Source organism: Telmatherina bonti (assembly GCF_933228915.1).
Source record: "Telmatherina bonti genome assembly, chromosome: 7".
NCBI classification, from domain to species: Eukaryota; Metazoa; Chordata; class Actinopteri; order Atheriniformes; family Telmatherinidae; genus Telmatherina; species Telmatherina bonti.
In genome coordinates, this window is record NC_136625.1 from 12,114,829 (window position 1) to 12,135,315 (window position 20,487).

The following is a 20,487-nucleotide window of genomic DNA, read 5'->3' on the forward strand; positions in this document are numbered from 1 at the left end:
TTGTAAACTGCTGATATAATTTACAACTAAAACTCTTGTTCTTTAGAGCAGTGCTCCATGACCCCTCGATGCTTTGACCATTCAGAGCCAGTGGGATTGAAATGAAGGCATGTTTACATAGAAATCAGTTGAGGTGGACAGGACAGCCAGAATACATCATTTATGGTGAGAATCTTACCAATGAAAACCTAAAACACGGTATTGGATGTGGGCAGAGGGACCTTCACTTTTTAGTATTTGCATGGAAGGGGTCCTCAATCCAAATAGGTTGGGAACCACTTAGAGCAGTGGTTCCCAATCCAGGTCCTCAAGTACTACCACATGTCTTGAGGCATGTTACTACTCTAACACATCTAAATTCATATTAATGAACTTGGAGCCTTGTAACAACCCATTAATTTCATTCAGGTGTGTTGAAGGGCTGCGTCTAAAACATGGAGGGTGTTACTCAAGGCCGGATTATCCTATGAGCATTATGGGCACAGGCCCAGGGCCCATGTATGGCAAAAACCAGCAGTTTGGACATGAAACAAAATGTACATGAAAGCCAGAGAGTTACACCACAGTGTCTAGTGTATTTCTATTGGTTGGCTAAGATATGTTACAAATGCCGTTTCACAGTGTATCATTCACAATTTTCACAATGTTGTGGTGGGGAAGGGGGCCCCTGAAACACTCTGGGCCCCGGGACCTGTGCACTTTTAATCCGGCCCTGGTAGTACTAAAGGACAGGTTTGGGAACCACTGCTTTAAAGCATAACTTTAAAGGCAATGACATTAAAATCAAATGCTTTGCCTGAAGACTGTTCAGAAATCAGTAGGTGGAATAAATCTGATTTATGATCACAGCTTTCGTGGGCTTTTGGCGTGTTCTCCACCGGTTTTTCTGTTGGGTAACTACCGACCACTCTTTTTGCAAAAAAAAAAAAAAAAAAAAATTGCTTGCTTAAATGCACACTTTTTGTCATATTCTAGTCTTTTCGTCAGTCAGGTCAGATTCAGAAACCTTGATGCCTTTGCTGTATTTATGTTTTTCTACCTTGACTCTTTCACAGTTTTCCAGTCAATTTCTTGCCATGGCTCATTTGCCTTGTTTGGTTATGGAAATGTCTCACTTGATTATTCAACCCCTGCAGCACAACTGTTGATCTAGTTGTAACCACTTTATGATGGGTGTATGATGGCAGAGCTTGTTCTTCGCCACTTCTCTGTGCTTCGCTTTGGCCCACGCTGTGAGGCTCGTGCTTAAGGGGGTAAGATTGCAGTGCGCACTCCATCGGATCATTGTTGACAGTCATTAGTCTTATGACCTTTGTGTGAGCCAGCCTCTGTGCTGTGCATCTCTGTCTTCTTTTGTCTGCCCCCCCATCTTAACCGGCAAGAAGCCCTCAAGCATCCCCATCTCAATAGCGCTCTCCATTCCTCTTCTTAACATCTGCCAGCCTGCTTTGTGATCAGAGCTGCACTCAGCTGTGACAAACATACTCAAATACTGCAGAAAAATTAGACACGGCTGGAGTCGACAGAGCCCCTCTAACATCTACAGCTCGGGATGCATTCCCAGACTATGATTATCCCTGGTCCTTGGAAGGCGTGCTTACCATGTTTCCTTTTTTTTTTTTTTCCTCATCCTTTTGCAAATAATTCTGTCAAAGAAAATGACAAAAAATCACAAGAAAATCTGCTCTGCAGATTTTAACGGGTGTCTAATGACATGCCCTCGCTGAATGCAACAGGGACCACCATCTAAACCTGTGAAAATAAGCTTGATGAGTTACGCGGGCAGACAGCTGAGGTGGTTTCATTCGCACAGTAGCTGAAGCCTGAGGTACTTTGCCTATTCACTCATCTCTAACAACGACAGCTCATATGAAGCCTTGTCTGCCTCAACATCACTAAAACGCTTCAGAGGACTTGTGCAAAATTATACCAGGAATTTCTACATAGCTCCACATATCAAGTTTCCGCTTGCTGGTACCTTTCTCCCCATCTCCTCCACCTCTTTCTGTATAATTTAACAGCAGATAAGCTCTCCCTCTCCGACATTAGCGTGCTACATCACTGCCAGCTACAGGAATTGGGGCCTTCGCTCTATATGTGATACAGTTTCTCTCTGCCAAGCTCCGGCGCTGCCACCATCACTCGGTGCTGACGAGTTTGGGTCCATGCCACATTCTGCACCTGCCAGACTCATAAAGAATCCCCCTGTTCCTCCAGGGCCTGAATGCAGGATCTGCCACAACTGTTAAGGATGTTGCGATTCAGATATTCAAGCCAAAGCTTAAGCGCCAGCAAGTTGGCAGATGGTCTGTTTTGTTCGGCTGAGCCATCAACGGGGGTATTTGAGGTGTTAAGATGAATGGGCTGCTACAATTTGTCACAAGTGGCGAGAAAAAAAACTGATGCTGTGGTCTCATGTAAATGTAAGAAGACGCGGGATTGTTGTTTAAGGATTAGCCGACGTCTTGGCCAAAAGCTGCATTTTTGAAGGGACTCTTGATTTTAGCTCTGAGAACTTGAGGTTCTGGGTAAAATAAAGTGAAGTGGACATCTCTGTTAAGTGCCTCCTCTTTAGTCTCATCATGTATGCGCTCCTGTGAGGAGAAGAAGAAGGAGTCCTGATGTGAGTGTATCCAGCTTGTGTATCTGCTGAGGCTAACTTCAGGCTGTTAATTTGCTTGTAGATTCACCATTACCATGCCAGCAGCTAAATAAATGCATATTTATGGCGTGTAACATGATGATGGAATGACTCTTTTGCAGAAATTCAATTCCAGCATGTCTGCTCATTCACATCACTGCCTCTTATCTCTTCCTTCCTCCCTCATCGCTTGTATCAGCGGCTGCTGCCTCTCAGAGCATCTCGCCCTGTCCTCAGATCAACCCGTCTATATATAGCAGGTCTCTCCCTACTCTGTTTCTCTGTCTGTGTAACTAGAAAAGTGAGGAGTGGGCGCTTTGCTGTGAAAGCACAGCTTTGTCTGAGCAGGAGGAGACAACGAGGCTGGGAGAAAGAGAAAGAGGAAAAAAAAAAAAAAAAAAGAAGAGGAAGAAAGCGCCATTGACAGACTGGCAAACATGAGTCAGCCCCTGTCCCCTTTTCTCCCCATTGTCTCCTTGTGCTAGACGTCAGCAAACGGCAGGAATCTGAAGAGAGGGAGGACAGGGAGCAAAGAGTCAGGGCTTTGTTTGGGCCTCTGGCCTCAGACCCGGTGAAAGTGCATGCAGAGGAGAAAGAGGGGTGAGGCGTGGAGATGGAGGAGAGAGCACTGGACTGACCTCGGAGCAGGATCTCCTCCGGCCTCACTGTAAACCAGCCTCCCACCGTTCCCATATGTGACAATCTGAGCAAATAAAACAAATTGCAAACGCACATGGCACTCCCTTTCACACCTTTCACCTGCACTCCATGTGTTTATCATCATTCATTCCCTCGATGAGGCCTTCATCTAACATGCTGCGTCACACACTGTGCAGATTCTCCCCAAGATGCTCATTGTTTACACGATGAATTCAGCAGCTACAGTACAAAAGCAGGTGACTCTTACTGTCCTTTTCACCTCCCACCTCAAATGATAATGTGTGCAAATGTGTTTGAGTGGGGAAAATGATTAGAGATAAGAAGGGAGGGTGAGGGGTGTGAGGAGAGGGGTGGACTGGGCCGGACTGGCTCTGGATGAGGGGTGTGGTTGGGTATAAACAAGGGGACAGTGGGTTTTCTGTTGTTGTCCAGTTTTGAAGCCCTCTGTCCTGGCATCCTGCACCCCTCCACTCTCCTTTTTCTCTTTCTTTCTCCTGCTTCCTCTCGCGCTCCCCACAGAGTGGGACTCTTCCTCGGTGGGGTCGCTGTCAGGTCCGCAGCATCCGTCTTTTGGGAGCTCCACAGAAGCCAGAAAGCATGCTGACGTTTTTGGCGCTGGCGTCGGTTGTCCTCCTGGGAATAGGTAAAAAAAAAAAAAAAAAATGAAAGAGATGCTAAATTTTCATTTTTCTTTGTTTCATTCTGTTGCGACGAGTTATCAAAGAAAAGCCGAAGCTGAAATTCATCTGAAAATAAATTATCTTTCCACTGATGTGGGGTTAAAGGTTAAATAAGGATTTGAGAAAGAGATTTTTTTTCTCTCTTTGAGCTTTCTACTTGATTGCTTACCTGAAAACTAATGAACCTGGTGACAATAAGGAGGGTTAATAGCTTTGCTACTGAATTAAAACCTCCCTCTACACGGGATTAAAACTAAACTGAAGCATTTAATTGCTATCTCGGCATTTGGTTTATTGATTCCATGTAAAAGGCCAATAGTGCACCTGTAGAGAGAATATTCTTCATTTTTACTCCCCCCCCCCCCTCAATATAGTAGCTTGCCCAAAGTGGTTATGCTCAAGTTTAAAAAGTTAAAGAGAACTAATATTCTGATTTTCAACAGAGTTGGGGGAGTTTTTGCCCTCAAGCCGCCAGTATTTTTCTTCCCTGTCAGATATTTGTAGATGTGTTTTGTCAGAATTTTAATTAAAAATGTCAAGCGTGATTTCATTGACAAGTTGTGCGGGGGTTTTCTACCGCTGAAGGGTGCTCGCAGCGAAAGCAGTGAACTCTGCTCTGTGGGTTGTTGAAAGAGGCAGAAAGCTCGGCGAGACCGAGGGGCATTAGTGTTGATATACTGTAGCTGTGGGGATACGCTGACCCGGGGTGGCCCATTCACATGTGAAAGTGAACAATACTCCAAAGATATTGTTGAATGGCAGGGTTGTGCACCTCCCTGGAGCTTAGCAAGTCATTTAAGATGCTGAGTGCATTTTCGAGGGACGTAAACTATTGACTTTTTTTTTTTTTCTTTTTCCAGCCAAAACCAAATGAACCTCAATCATTAAATATCATTCAAGCCTAAACAGTGTGCATAATTAGGCCAACATTACTCATATTAATATAAAAAATTACATTCCTCTTAGAGTTTGAGAGACTCACACACACATTAGCGTAATAATCTAAGTAATTACCCAGTGCAGGTGGGGATCGATGGCTGATTTGACACCACTAAATATACATTTAGTCAATGTGTTTCTGGGTGCATGTTTAACTATTTGGAATTTAGATTATAGATTTTCAGCTGCTTACTAATAAATGTGCACGTAAGCACTCCTTAATATCATCTGTGATTAAATTAGGGCTTTAAAAAAAGCTGTTAATGTAGCAAACTAAGCATATTTACACGATATGTTTACATCAGAACCCTGTGCAGATATCTGTGTGACTGTTTGCAAGGCTGCTTGCAATTCTCGTCTCTCCAGTTCCGTTCTAATGAGTGCAGTGATAATGATAAGATAAATGATGTTTAGATCTTATTAATGCACGTGTGATTTGTATCCCCCAGTGCCTGAGCAGTCCCAGGCCATAGTGATTTACACCGGCTGGGAACGCCATGCCCTGGTGGGCTCGGACATCCGGCTGTCCTGCTCCTTCTTCTCCTGGCGCTGGACCTCTGAGGACGTCACCTTCTCCTGGACATACAGACCCGACGGCTCCCGGGACAGCATCTCTGTAATACTCAAACGCACACACATGAATTACACAATCTTGAAAGCTAGATCCTGATTGCTCCATTCGTAGTAAAGGCAAACGAAGTCAGCGTGAGCTCTATGAAGTCATTTTAATGTGTTTAAACCTATTGTTTCACATGGTACAACGCTGCTGTTTGATTCCTTTTTTTACGCCCCCCTCCATCAGAGCCGCTTTAAGCCACAGCTGTTTCGGTGAAGAAGATAAACCTAGTCTTCTCTACATGTGCAGAATAAACAAAGAGAGCAACAAGTTGTTGAAATAATGGAGTATTTATCAGCTGAAATCCCTCGTAGAGAGGCAGATCAAGAGGAGGGAGCTTATCCTTACATTTCCCCTTTATTTGCCTGAATAAGAATCTTATGCTGTGTCCTCCCATTTAATGCCAACAAGCTCATCCGGAGGCATGCAAACAATGGCTGCGTCTTCTGTTTTTGTGTCTTTAGCATCTCCAACACAAAGGGGAACAGAAATCTGGTCAAAGGATATTTAAGGAATCTCTAGTCATTGCAGAAAGTCTTAAAAAGCCTTAAAAATGGCTTAAAATTGTGATATTTATAAAAGGAAAATCCAATAAATACATTAATTTGTGCATATCACACACAGATATCTCAATTTTTCTATTAAGAAGAAGAAACTTTCCGTCCTAATCTCCCCTCCTCCCGCGTCCTCGCCAGCCTCCTGCTCTTTAATTTCACTCTCCCTGCCCTTATCACCCAGCCATCTCTCTAATCTCTCTATCTCCCCATCCTGACTGCGCCTCCCTCTGTCCACCTCCCCTAATCTCCTCCTCTCCAGCCCTGCCGTCTTTGTCCCTCCCCTCCTCTCTCATTACGAACCCCTCACCTCACCTCCCTCACCTTCATCTATCTCCCGCAGTGCCCTCACTTTGAAACTTGACTTGTCTTTTCTTTTCTTTTTCCTCTCTTCTCGCTTATCTTGAGTCGCTCATTTCTTTCCCCTGCCTGGGCAGATTTACAGTTTCATACATCTATCAGTTTTCATGGCGCATTTGTCCTTTTAAAGTGTCGTATTTGATTTCTGACACGTTCATATCATGTGAAAAGACCGCTGCAATGAGTAGCAATCAAAAGCCTCGCTGACTAATGAGCTCAGAAACACTCAAACCAGGTTTGACCTTGTTGCTTGTGAACAATCTTTCCACCGCTGCTGGGCTAAGAATGGCTTTTTCAGCAGAAAGCATCTTTCTGATGAGAAAAAAAAAGTTGTTGAATGACTGCAGAATATTAGGAAGGAAATTTATTCATCTGCAGGTTGTATAAAAAGCAAATCCTGAAGGGAAGAATATCTAAATTGGCTTTAACTACAGCAGCCCATATGCACCATAAGCCATATGCAACGTGTGAAGAAATCAGTCCTCAATGGAGATCATTTCTTTTGCCTTCTTGCCATCAAGAATGAGAGCTGATGTAGTGTTTTCTATCAGGACTGAGAGTGACTGAGTCGCAGTGTTTGCCTCGAGAAATACAGCTCCAATCCAATGCTAATGTTCCAACGTCCTGCGTGTTAGCATAACTACTTGTTGATGTTAATGAGCGTTTGCGGCTCGCTTCAGGTGCCTCCAGATGGCCAGAAAATTGGTTATTACAGCTTTAAATCAGAAGCTAATACGACTAATTTTGAGTATGACCTGATTTCATCATATTTCAATGCTTATTTCATTCACAGCCGGAAATAAAGGGGAAGTTAAAACCCTGTTGTTAAACAATTTAAGAGTAGAGTTTGTCCTGATAGTGTCATGTTGTGCATAAACAGCACAATGTCCCTTCTGTTTTTCTTCGCAGATCTTCCACTACACCGGTGGCAAGCCTTACCCCGACAACAAGGGCCCCTTCAGGGACAGGCTGGAGTTTGTGGGCAACCCAAACCGCCGAGACGGCTCCATCCTGCTGAAAAACCTGGAGTTCAGCGATAACGGCACCTTTACCTGCGATGCCAAGAACCCACCTGACATAGTGGGGCGGCCCTCCAGCGTCCGCCTGCTGGTGTTTGAGAAAGGTGAGACGAGAAGAGACCCGTCACAAAAACAAATCTTATTCCCCATGCAATTTTTTTTTTTTAATCACAACACAAAAGTTTTCAGGTGTTAATCACAGAGGTGGTTTCGGAGCTCACTGTCCACCAGAACGGGAGTTTGTAAGTCGGACCACATTTAGCAGACTTTTCACCTTCTGTTAATGAAACCGGGAAGTAATTTATCTTTCTTTTTGTAGATATCTATCACGTCTTCCCATTAAGTTATTCTTCTTCTCATCTCATCCTCCCATTTCTCTGTTCCTTCCCAACTTTCCTCCTCCGTGACCTTCCTCCTCTTCTCTCTTCCGCTCCATCTCTACCTCAAATGTATTTACATCCTACATCTTTCTTTACATTTTGCTCGTCAGGTTTTTACTTCGTTTCAACTTCTCTTCCATTCTTGTTTTGTTCCTCCATCTTTTTTCTTTCTCTTGTCCTCTGCCTGTTGCTCTACGTTGCTTTTGTCACCCCCCCCTAACCCTCCTTTGTCTTCTTTCTTCCTGTTTCTCCACCTGCAGTACCGATTCAGGCTGGCGTGATCACGGGAGCCATCATCGGGGTGGTGCTGGGCCTGCTGGTGCTCATTGTGGTCATCTACTACCTGATGAGGTTCCTGGTGGCACGCCGCGTCTTCAGCCTCAACGTCAGGTCAGTGCCCGGCCTGAAGTCGCCGGCTCTCTGCCAGTGGGGTCTCTGCCAGGGACTGGAGCAGCAGCCGGAGCCCATCCCTGGCACCGACACCTGCGTCGCCAAGCGGGCATAGCGGCCGTGCCACGATTTAATTCAGTCAAGTCTGCGAGGTTTAGGTTTGAATGAAGCCAACTGGAAAGAGATAATAATCTCTCTGTTAGATTTAATCAGCAAAAAAGCACGGCGTTGCTAAAAAACGGATGATTTAAAGAGATGGTCTCAGGGTGGATAATCCACTCCATCCTGAAGATGATGGGTCCTTCATCTCGCTCATACCTTTCCAACCTTAACACATACAGCACCTGGGGGGGCCGTGTTCGAGACAGAGCCAGTAGATTAAGATGATGTTCTCTTGATGATAGCTGGCAGGCAATGCTGCCCTGTGACCACTGGAGGGAGAGATGGATTCGACATCCTGACATTGTCTTTCTTTTTGTCCCCTTCAGCAAACATGGCAAGAAAAAGAAAGAGGGATCACAGCAGAGACAGGCAAGTATCCTCCACACCCCCTTCCTCTTCATCCTCCTCTTTCTTTTCCATCCTATTCCTCACACATTCAGCCACATGCATCCAGTCAACAACGCCAGATGCAACAGATTGGTTTGCTGTCATTTGCAGGAGTTAACGGTGAAAATGACATCCTTTTTTGGAGAGATTACAACAGCGTTCCGCGTTTTGTGCTCAGGAAACACGTTGTCAGGGAGAATATTCATCTCTTCTTTAGCGCCACAGCCCCGCACAATAGCACACGTCCTGACAGCGCGTGGCGACACAGTTTTCATAATCGCATTCCCCCAATGCCAGTCCAGGCAGCGCCAGTATGCCCTCACACTTATCCGACTCCTCCTCGCAGCGACTTATCAACGACAAAATAACATGTCATTCAAACGCTGCCCCGTGAGCTCTAATAACAGTGTTCAAGCTGTTCAAATTCTTGTGCTGTCTCAGCGTTCGAGGTGCTTTAAAGTCGTTCCACCTCTTCCTCTCGTGGCCCTCTCGCTCTCCTCCTTCACTCTCCCCTTCAGGAGTGGCACCAGTAAACAGCCACAGGGTCAAAAAAAAACAACAAAAAATCAAACCAGTGGCTGTGAAATGGCAGAGCCGGGTTAACGTTGTTAATGCCGTTACAGTGTTGAAAGAGGCTGTGATTTGCTCACAGTCGGGGAATGTACAGGAGCTGCTGATTTTGCTCACTAGGAGTCAAATGAAAATCACTGGGTCTTTTATGGTCTGGGCTGTTATCTGTGCTTTTTACGCCGCTGCACGCCAGTGATTTGGGGTACTTTTTTTTTTTTTCTCTTCTCTTCCTCATGGGAGTGCGATAGCCTCAAGTGGTGGATTAATCAGACATTATGGTGGCTTGTATTCTTTTGTGAATACAAGCCACCAGGGCAAGCTCTGTTTGATTACTCTGTGGTTATGTGGGGGCTGTAGGGTAGCAGGGGGTGTATTGTAATCGACTAAGCCTAGCATGCTGATAATGAGACAAAAAAAAAAGAAAAACAACAAAAAAAAAACAAGGAAGTCTTGGGATTTGAGTTCAAGGCATTTTCCACAATCAAATATTAGCTTTGAAATGAGAGAGAAGATATCTAAGAGGGGAATCAAAGGGTGCTGCTTTGACAGGGAGTCATTTAGCCGCAGGTAGATGAAGCAGCAGCGTTGGTGGGCTCGTGAGAGCGCCATTTTGCACTGGTGGCAGAAACTTAAGGGGAGATGCCGGCGAGGGCCAACTCTTCCTCCCGCCTCAAATGAGAGCACTCCCTCTCAATCCCCCCAACGGAGCCCCTCTGCCTCCCCCGTCTTCTTCTTTTCCTTTCTACTGTTGTATGATTGTCAGGTTATTCTTGAGCTGCAGTCAGTTGCTCTCAAGTGCCTGCGGCGTGTGACAGTGCATATATGAATAAATAACTCACCGCCAAAAGGACACTGAAATATTTGACAACGCTGTCATTTACAGTTACACTCCTGCAAGTCTCTGCTTGGATGAAAATATCGAGCAAAAAGGCAGCTATTCTCTCTCGATGCTTTATTTGTTTCTTTTTTTTTTCTTTTTTTTTTTTTTTATTCCCTCTGAGCTGATTCCTTTCCTGAAGCTGCGCCGCACACAGAGGAGCCTTGGGATTTTCTTTAAGTGGTTGTTTGATCAAATAGCCCTTATTAGGATGCGCTGCTGACGGGACACAATATTCTATCAGCCTCACCATCTTCCTTGCTCTCCGTTTGCTGGGCTTGCACTGCAAAGAAGAAAAAACAACCCAAAAGGCTGTGGGTGAGGAGCCCTGTGGTGTGTGCTACTCCCCATTAGGTGGAGTTGTGGAAGAAGACTGTACACACACACACACACACACACACACACACACACACACACATAAGAAGGCTCCCACAGAAGTGAACACACACACTTTGTACTGGAATGATAATTGAGTGCAGTCTGTATCGATCTGAGCACATACACGCACACACACATACACAACCCACCCATTCTTCTCTCCACTCCCCCCCCCCCAAACCCTCCCCCGCCCCCTCACACTCACTACTCCAATTGCTTCCCACTTCACTTCAGCTCACTCCCACCCGCACACTCTCTCTCATTCAGATTCCTTTTATCCGGTCCCCTGTCTCCTTCTCCTCAGTTGCATCCTCCTCCTCTACCTTGTCCTTCCCCACACACACCCCTCCGTCTCTCCATGCCTTTCGACTTCCTTGATGACCATTAGAGGCAACCCCTTTTTCTTTAGACTAACCCCCCCCCCCCCCCCCGTTTTCTTTCCTCTTCTTTTTCCATTCTGTTTATCACCATCCATGCCTAACTCTCCTCTCCAGGTCCTCTGGGTTCTGATCAGCTTTGGTTCCGGACAGAAAATCACTACCTCTCACTCTTCATCTACCTCTCAATCTCCCTCCTCACCTGTCAACCTTCTCGTTTTAGTATGCAGCAGGGGATGCAGCCACTTGCCTACCTATCTACCTCCTTTGCTGTTCCCCCCTCCTATTTCTCCACTGTACCCACGTTTCCTTTGAAGTGTGCGCTGCTCCCCTGTTAGGAAGGTGGTTCTGCATTCTGCTTAAGCAGGCTGGGGCGTGTTTATGAAGCAGGACTGTCGTTAGCGTGGGAGCTCTGCAAAACACCGCAGCACAAACTTGAGCCCATCATGGGATTCATAATGGTAAACAATACAATGATGTATGAGAGAATGTAAGTATAATCGAAGATAATGATACCGGATGGCCCTTGCAGATCCCCTTGGAGGCGGATGTTAGCTGCAGCATGTGTCTCAATTGCTGCGTGAGTGTGTGCTGTCATTGCATGGTACATAATTAAAAATGATAAATTTTCTAATGCAATCAGAGGGGTATTATTAGTTGGAGCTTCAGTGGGTAGAAACAGCCTCCAGTGGGCTTTCCACTGTTGACCGACCTGATGTATTACAGCCAAATTATTTCAGTCTCCCACCCTTAGATCCAGCTTGCTTTGCTGTTCACTCTGTTCTATATGAACCTGAAGTTTAACCTGTGGAGGAGCAAAAGAGTACTGCATTGTAGAACCTTTACATATGAGTGAAGTTTCATTAAGCTCCATTAGAGTATTATCATGCACTTGTGGTACTTTTCAATAGGTTAACTCACAGGTTAATGCTTTGGAGTACATCTATTGTAAGGTTAAGTGTAGCTCTGACCCTACCTCCACCTGGGCCAGCCCTTCCTTATGGATTTGTTGTTCTCAAGCAAAGCATTGCTTGAGTTTTCTACTTTTTTTCTGGCCCTTCCTTTTATAGATTTCTTCTTGTATATGTTTTTACATTACTCAGACAGTTTTCAGAATGAGTGGGAGTGAGTGGCTGTATTATATAAGTAGAGGTTAAAATAATATTTGAAGACTGTACAGATGTTTTAGCAATAAACAGTACAAAGCCGGTAAAGGAAGTCTGTCCCTGACCAAAGCCCCAGTTATGTTTGTGATACTGTTTCTTTCTATGCAAGATTTATAAAGATTTATGCTTCAAGTAGCTTAGTTACATAATGCACATTGTTCCCAAATGTGATTTAAATGTTATAAAACACTCAATGTAGTTACATGCACATTTTTATCTTGGTTAGGAGTCTTATCTGGAACTTTATCATATTTCTGATTTATATGGAATATCAGAAACCAGAATATTCATGTCTGTGAAAATTGTCATTTATCCAGGTCATAGTATCCAGCATAGGTTGAGTCAAATCAGCTGAACTGGGTTTAACTTCTTGAAAACGCCCAGAAGAGATTCTTCTGTTGTGATGGAGATAGTGGCAGATTTCATTCAAGTTAGTTGTGAAATTACTTGCACTTTAGAGTTTATGGCCATTAATAATAGTTGTGATTAACCTGAGGTCTTGTTGGAGTGACCGTCCCCATGGTTACACCCAAGACAAATCTCAATCTCCTAGTGACAGCTAAGAGGATACGATTGTGGATTTTTCATCCTCCTGTTGGCTTACTCTCTGATGACGTATTTGTTCATGTGTGAACATCTTCAGAAACTCATGGACTGCAAAATCCTATTTTTTTTTTTATCAGACTAGTTCATATAGTAGAAGATATCCAGGGCTGAGTTCATATTCCCCAATCATTAACTCGCTCTCCTACCACAGTAAATGGTATATGCTACACAGAGGAGTCAATGAGGATCATGGCAGTCAGCTACTGATGCATTTCAGTCACTACTACAATGTGGTGGTGATTTATAATTATACACAAGAGGGATACACAGTAAATCTAAGATGACAGACGGTCCAAGTTGGCTGTCTTTGGTTGGAAAAAATGTTTTAACAGCTTTATCGCTTCACAACACTGACTAAAGTTTTGAAACAAATGTGTGTGCAAAAGCACCTGAAGCATGGACATTATATAAGCGTATATATAAATTAAATAGAGTCTCATTCAAATAATTTATAAGTGAGCTCTGTTTTTGTGTATTATTTGGATGGTTACTGTTCAAAACACCACAGGTGTTAAATTCTGGTCATTGATGGCCTCAATCCTGCAGGTTATTGTTGTTTTCCTGCTCCAACACACCTAAGTAAATATAATGTTTCATTATGAGGAAGTTAAAAGATTGAAGCTGATCATCCATTTGACTTGAAACACGTGTTGAAGCAGGGACACAACGGAAACTTACAGGACAGTTGCCCTCAAGGAATGAAATTTGATGGTTTAGACTGAACATCTAAAGTTCAGAAATTAAAGTTTTTCTGAAATATTAATTGAAAAATATCACATGACACAAACAAGGGAGGAATCTAGCTAAATGTCTGTAGAGGTCAAGTTGACAGGTGAAAAAACTGCAATAACGAGAAGTAGATGTTGGTGTTCGCATGTTATTTTGATACGTGCTAACTAGCTGCTAGCTTCATAGCAGCTAGCTATAGCTGCTAGCACCATAGCTGCTAACTACGTCACTGCTGACTCTGTAGCTGCTAGCACCAGGCTGCAATATCCATTATGACAAATGTTTTAAACAGAATCTATTCATTTTAGCTGCTGTATAACAAGGTTTTTAGTGTGCTGTGTACTGCACACAGTCACAAGTGGAATTTTTAACTGTACTGAAACTAGCTAACTTTAGTAGATAGCTATATTTCCTTAAATGGACAATTCCAACACAACCTAACTAAGAACAAGGCAAAGACCTTTCCTAGATTTATGTAGACAAAATAAAATCTCAAAAGACAATATCAAAACACACACAAACACATAATAATTTAAAATAAACATGTGTATGTGGATGTCAACAACTAGGTTATTGGTATCCCAGTATTTATTTTTGCATAAAACTAAAAAATGGAATTCAAATATCCATGTCAACCATTGTTTATTCATTTTTATAGCTTTAAAACTTATATAGCTAGTATTACACTCAGTATACATGGATTTGTTGGTGATTTGCAAGCTAAATTTAATCATGTTGGGGTCAAAATCTGCCAAACATTTCCATCCCTAGGGAAATAAACAATTTTTTTATTCTGCACTTATATTAACACATCACATGTATGTTTGTATGTTTTTTTGTATAATTGACTAAAAGTATAACTGAATCTGAGGTTAAGAGAACATGAAAACTTAAGTGTTGAAAACTTTTTATTGTGTTAAATATGGCTATTGTTTTCACAGTATTGAAGTTATAAAACATTATTCAATTACAGATCTCAGTTACATTCGGATTTAATGACTGAAATTTACAACAGTAAACACAATGCAACAACATTTCAGACATCTGTAAACACTTGTTTTCAAATTTATTCACACTCATGACTTTTCCTTTCAATCAGGGGAAGCAGATGGTTTGTGACTGAACCATCTGGGATGTCTAACATGTTTGGAAAAGGGTAGGCTTCGTGAGAAAATCCTTGGCTGATGATTGGACAAGGGGCATATCATGGTTAATCAAGTGTTTCATTCAGCCAGTCACAAATAATGCTGTAGCAGCATCTTTGTGAACCTCCGAAAGGGCAGCCATCTCACTTAAATTCTACCTGTAGGATGCTGTTTGGTTGCCTGCAGACATAAAAATGTAGCTTGGTGTCAGATAGAGTCTCTTGTTATTGCCATCTTGCACTCACATGTGTTATTTATTTATTTATTTTACATTATGGATTTTACTGCAATATTATTGAAACCAAAGGACTCACAAGTAATTTATTCCAGTGTAGCTTCTGTGTGTGTATGAGTGTGTTATTGATCATTTGCCAATCAGTTGTCACAGGTATATGGAGCCTTCCTGCCACTGTGTCCCATCCTAACGCATGGTTACCTGTTTTGTCACCCCCTTACAGCTCTGGACACCGCCCCCCCTTACTTGCTACCCCCTCCCCTGAAGGGAATGTGTCTCTACCTGCTCAATTGCCTCTTTTCACTGCATGTCTGACTCCCTCCTCCTCTTCCTCCATCTAAATGTGTTTTTCTCTCCTCTTCACACAGCGCTACCCATCCTGATAATTCCATCTCATTTTCTCACCTCTAACACGCCCGCCCTCTCCTTTGGCCTCACCCTGTCTCTATCTCTTTCCCTTACGCTCCTTTCCTCCTGAAGTGACTCTCCTCCCCTGTTCTCCCCCCGACCCCCTCTCCCTCCTCCCCCCACAGGGCCCCGCGCCTCCCACCGACCCGTCCAAGGTGAAGGCAGCCGCCTCGGAAAAGAAGAAGCAGGAGTCACGCAAGGATAAGAAATAGGATACGGGGAGGGGCTGGGGCGGGCTTGCCGGCCGGCTGCTCCAGCCCGTGCGCCAGGCGGTGGCGGCAAAGGCTGAGCCCAAGCAGCAGAAGTCGCAACAGCAAACTGTAGTCAAACAGACAGAAAGGGTGGGGGGAGATGGGGAGGAGGGCTCAGGCAGGGTACTGATGACTATTGAGCTGGAGCTGACCCGCCAAAATGGGGAGGAGGGGTCCAACGGTGAGGGACGGATGGGGAGGTCTAAGCCGCTTGGCCTCCTCTCCCGCCTCGCCAATCAGCTCACCTTCAAATAACAGACCACCACAGGGGAAGGAGGGGGGCGCCATGGAGGATAAGAGAGTGGGAAGTCTACTGAGGAAACAGCAGGAGAGTTAAACCACAAACCAACTTCACACCCACCACAACGCCAACCTGAGTCCCCGAATAAATGAGTCAAACCATATCTGTTCTTGTCACAAACTGTAGACACGGTTACTGTATGTGGGCCGAGATCTAAGATGTCGAGATAATCTCTTACAGCAGCCGGCACCCGACCGCTTTTGTTAGGTCATAAGATATGCCATTTGAAGCGAGACCCTAGGACGTCTGGGCTTGATAACAAAATCTAAAAAGCTGCTCCCTGGGTTTTGGCTCTCTGGTTCCTTTCATTGTGATCCTATCCAGCGAAAAAACCCTCTCTAAGTGCGCCCGATACGCATCACGAATCCCCGGCTGCAGGGACAAGCCAATTTGCTTTTTTTTTTTTCAGAGGCGATGTGTCAAACTCCAGCTTTCTCTCCTCAAACTGATCTTCATTCTTTTTTTCCTCTCCTATTCCATTTCCTCCTCCCCTCACTGTGAATTTCCTGCCTTTCTTGTTAATTCATATTACAAAAAGTGATTTATATGCTAACTGCTCTATCCTGTTTCTCTTCTTTTCCTGCTTCCCTTCCCTTCTCTTCTTCCTCCTGTAGATAAAGGTCTGACTTCTCCATGACTGCCTCCACTCCTCTAGTCTGCTCCCTCCTTTTCTGCCCAGCCTGATGCAACCCCCATTATTTCCCATTATCTCTACTCTTTCAAGGCAGCACTGGCTGTAAGAACAGTCCTACTATATCACTGGCAACAGTGTCAAATAATTTTTACAACGCCTCATCGGAGACCCTGTATGCACTCATTGGGCAAACGGTAAAAGTGTTTAAGGCCTAACTACGCACATAACTTCCTTAAGAGGAACCTAAAAGATATCCCCGTGTGTTTAGACTCCCTTGAATCTTCCTTCTTAATGTTTACGACTCAATCACTCGCAGTGAGCGGAGCTGTGAGCGCACTCTGGACTTCAGATAGAGGAAAACAGAGAGGGAGAGTGATAGTTAGAGAGAAATATGATTCCGGCTCTCAGCCAGCGTAGATAGAAGTTCAAGCCCCGGAGCTCGGAGGTGATTCAATCCTCTCACATTTGAGCTAATGGAGGTTGTCGCTGTGTCCCTGCCCAGGCTAAAGGGGGCTATTTCTGGTCCTATAAGAACGTATGGGCTTACTGTAACAGCTGCACATTTTTCAGCCAACAGGAGAGAGAGTGTATGTGTGTGTATGGTGGGGGGGGGGGAGCTAACTTCTCTGCTGTTTGTGCCTGAGTGGATGAGGCTGTCCGCTGTTGACTTGACGGCCAAATGACTGACAACCTGGAATGATGTCAAGGCCTCTGAGTGCTTGCGGACACTGTGTGGAGTCGGACAAACGGGCTTACCGGGAAGAGGTGCAGCTTCTGGGTTATTTTAGGTCCAGTTAATCTGCTAGCACGTTTCTCCAAGCCAACCAAGGGCTAATTATTTTAGTGTGTGCTGGTAACAAGATATCTCTCTTCACATCTCCCTCCCTGCAGCCCTTACCGTCTCCAACTTCTCTGTTATTCACTCTTCATCTCTGCCTCCATCTTGGGGATCATCTTCTTCCTTAAAGCCCCCTGTTTCGTTCTCTCTGTCCTTACGTCTTTGGCTTCCTTTATCTCTTCCTCTTCTGTCCGTCTACTGAGTCTGCACTGCATTATTCCCCCACAGAAAAGGCCTCTACACAATCCAATCCAGTCTTTAAGCCTCTCCTTATCTGACTGCCAGGCCTACAGCTCTATGCTCTGCTTCTCTCTCTTCTGTACTTCCACTTCTTCCTCCTCTTCACTCTGTTCCTTTTCAAACTTGGTGGCAGACACCTCTCTCTCCCCGCCCTCCGTCTTTGCTAGTGATCGACAAACGTCCTCCCGCTTGCCCTTCAAATATCCCTGAGGCATTTCCTCTCTCCAGCCCGTCTTCCCGCCTTCTACAGCCCTTTACTGTCTTGTTTTTTTGCTGGTTGAAACTCCAAAATGCTCTTCTCTGCACCCTACTGGCAAAGGAAAGTCTGCACTGAAGACGCCAAACGGAAACTTAAAAGATCTAGCTCGCTCGTTTCCAGTTTCCATGTTTTATGTATATGTGTTTCCAGTTTAAGTGTTTAAAAAAACGAGAAAAAAAAAAAAAAACAAGATTTGATACAAAGCTAAAAAAAATAGCATTATGTCACCTTAAGCAAGGCAAATAGTGGTTTTTGAGACATTTTTTACATGTGTACAAGTAAACACGTGCAGAACATGTTCACCAAGGCAGGAAAGAAAATGTAATTGCCTTCTATAGAATCAGCTATTATATTTCTGACCTTATGTGTTATGGAAGGTACTGTGTGGCTGTCTCTTGGGTGCATTTTATTCCAAGATGGAGGAAAATTGAGGTTGCTGTGCAGAGAGACGAGGAGGGGTAAGCCTTGGATTCAGCATGATGCGGCTGGGGAGAAAAAAAAACAACATGGGGGAAGGTACTTGCTGTGGGAGAAAGCTTATGGAAGAAGAGACTTATCTGGTGTGTTAAGAACAGGCAAAAATCCATATGTATCACTACAGATAGTCCGCTTGTTCCCTAGAGCTTTCTTTTAAAGGTGCGCCTTCCCCAACCCTGAGCCAAAGATGGATTTCGATCTGCGAGCTTGATGTGCAGGGTGGATAGTGAAGACTTGAATGCTTCTTTAAAATCCAGAACAGGAACGGAGGTGCTAAAATCCACATCTTTAAAACTGGACATCTGTTTCACTAGTCGCTGTTTAACTATCCAGTCAAATGGATTAGTTTGAATGTTTTCTTCTTTTTCAGCAAAGCCACACAGACACCTGACATAAGACAAGCAGCATTAAAATGCCTTTTAAAATGTTTTGTTTGTATGTATTATGAACTGTATTAGTCATAGTTGCACATTAATATTCCTTCATTTAAACTGACTGGAGCTTCTTACATTTCCTTTTTTTCTTTTTTACATTTATTTTAATGCTTGTGATAATTCTAGAGCAATAATAACTTCTGTTGAGTCTGTATAATATGTTGTAAAGGGAACATAAATAAAAAATAAAAAGCCGCAAGCCCAGCTGTTGTCAACAGAAGGCAAAGTAAACCCAGCTGAAAGTGCGTGCAGTTTCTTTCTTTTAGATCTGAATCCTGAGCGTTATGTAAATCTGTCCCCAGTGGCTCTGCCAACACACACCGTCTTGAACGTTTCATACGAGCCCACCATTTGAATACACTGACGGCTGGCATGAGAGTACAGCTAATTATAAAAGAGCCTTAACTGTATCCGAATACTTGTGCTTGCGCAATAAGGACATTTTGAAGGATGAAATCCGAAGGTTTTAAATGCCAAAAAGTGAATTTGGTTTGGGAATAAATAAACTTAAGAGTCCCACTTATCGTGCCCTTTGCCGCTGAACTACCAAAAGATGTTGAATTCAGAATAAATGTTTGGCAAGCATTTACAACCTTTTCAGATTTTACAAGGTGACAAAATGAGGTATAATTTTCATAAAAGCTTAATTTTGTCTGACTTAACGAGCAGGTTGGGTTCACCGAGCATACATGACCTTTTCAGAAATACTCTACTTCATATTCAGCGCAGTGAGAGCACAGTTTTTAGCTGATGCACACACACACACACACCTGCTCGGCTAAACTGGCTGAATCCCCAGCTGGTGGAGGAATATTGCTGTGCAATACTTTCACTCAATTTAGTTTTTTTTTTTGTTTTTGTTTAAAATACAACCACACAGAAAAGTTTTAAGCACCTCTAAATGGGATTTAGAGGTGCTTGGAGGAAAGCCATACTGACAAAATCCCACACAAAAGAACAGAACATATGGATAAAATCAAGTTTTGCCCACAGTTTTTTTTGTTTGTTTTGTTTTGTTATTTTTCTTCCAGTTTTATTAGGGCTAAAACAACTTTTTAAACTTTAGTTAGAATAAATTCAACTTCACTTAACCAAGGTATTCAAACTTTACTTGAGGCATTGTCATAGAGTTTCAGATACTGATCCCTACTGTGTTGGAAAATCTTAAGAATTTTATTATAAATTCATTTGTTCTAATAGTACTCCACCCAAGCAACTAAAAGCTTGGATTAGTTGCACCATACACACACACACACACAGATATATATATATATATATATATATATATATATATATATATATATATATATATATATATATATAGCAATTAATCCATGCAACCAACAGCTTTGATCACTTTTGCACTGATTGCATTAAGTAGAGTATTGTCACATAAGCCAGTACAATAACTGCATAGTGTTGCTTTTGTCACTTGATTTTGGAGGTTCTGCATCTCGTAGGTTGAGAATATACTTTTTGATTACATGGTGCATGTTGATCATAGCTGCCTCGCGTATTTTGCATTTTCTTAAAGCACTGTTTGCGCACTTTCTTAAAAATGAATGTTTGCATATGCAAGTAACCAGAAAGGGTATGGCACAGAAGAAGTGCCAAAATTAAGGCACTTCTTCTGTGCCATAGAAGGCGCAGTGTGGAGACCAATTCAACCAGATGTAAAGTAAAAGAGCTGATGTCCGTTTAAGAAATAAAATTAAAAGCTGGCTTTCTACCAAAATGTGGTTCCTCACAAAATACAGCAAGCAGAAACGTAATG

At 43.4% G+C, this 20,487-nt stretch overlaps 1 protein-coding gene across 2 annotated transcripts; it reads left to right on the forward strand.

Annotated features, from left to right (window-relative positions):
- The first annotated feature begins 3,749 nt into the window (after nucleotides 1–3,749).
- On the forward strand, nucleotides 3,750–18,948 carry mpz (myelin protein zero). 2 transcript variants are annotated; one of them, XM_079243996.1, is made up of 6 exons: nucleotides 3,750–3,944; nucleotides 5,370–5,536; nucleotides 7,360–7,573; nucleotides 8,110–8,239; nucleotides 8,728–8,770; nucleotides 15,095–18,948. In XM_079243996.1, the coding sequence occupies exons 1-6, from the start codon at nucleotides 3,899–3,901 to the stop codon at nucleotides 15,134–15,136; spliced, it is 642 nt and encodes a 213-aa protein (XP_079100122.1). In that variant the 5' UTR covers nucleotides 3,750–3,898; the 3' UTR covers nucleotides 15,137–18,948. The 2 variants fall into 2 exon arrangements, with proteins under 2 accessions (XP_079100122.1, XP_079100121.1); XM_079243995.1 differs by having other exon boundaries at nucleotides 15,405–18,948.
- The last annotated feature ends 1,539 nt before the right edge of the window (nucleotides 18,949–20,487 follow it).

What these genes read in the sequence shown, in the direction of transcription:
- mpz (XM_079243995.1), top strand. Translation starts at nt 3,899, where the DNA reads ATGCTGACGTTTTTGGCGCTGGCGTCGGTTGTCCTCCTGGGAATAG. An exon ending in GGTTGTCCTCCTGGGAATAG is followed by an intron (nt 3,945 to 5,369) that starts GTAAAAAAAAAA and finishes TGTATCCCCCAG; the next exon opens with TGCCTGAGCAGTCCCAGGCC. An exon ending in CCTGCTGGTGTTTGAGAAAG is followed by an intron (nt 7,574 to 8,109) that starts GTGAGACGAGAA and finishes CTCCACCTGCAG; the next exon opens with TACCGATTCAGGCTGGCGTG.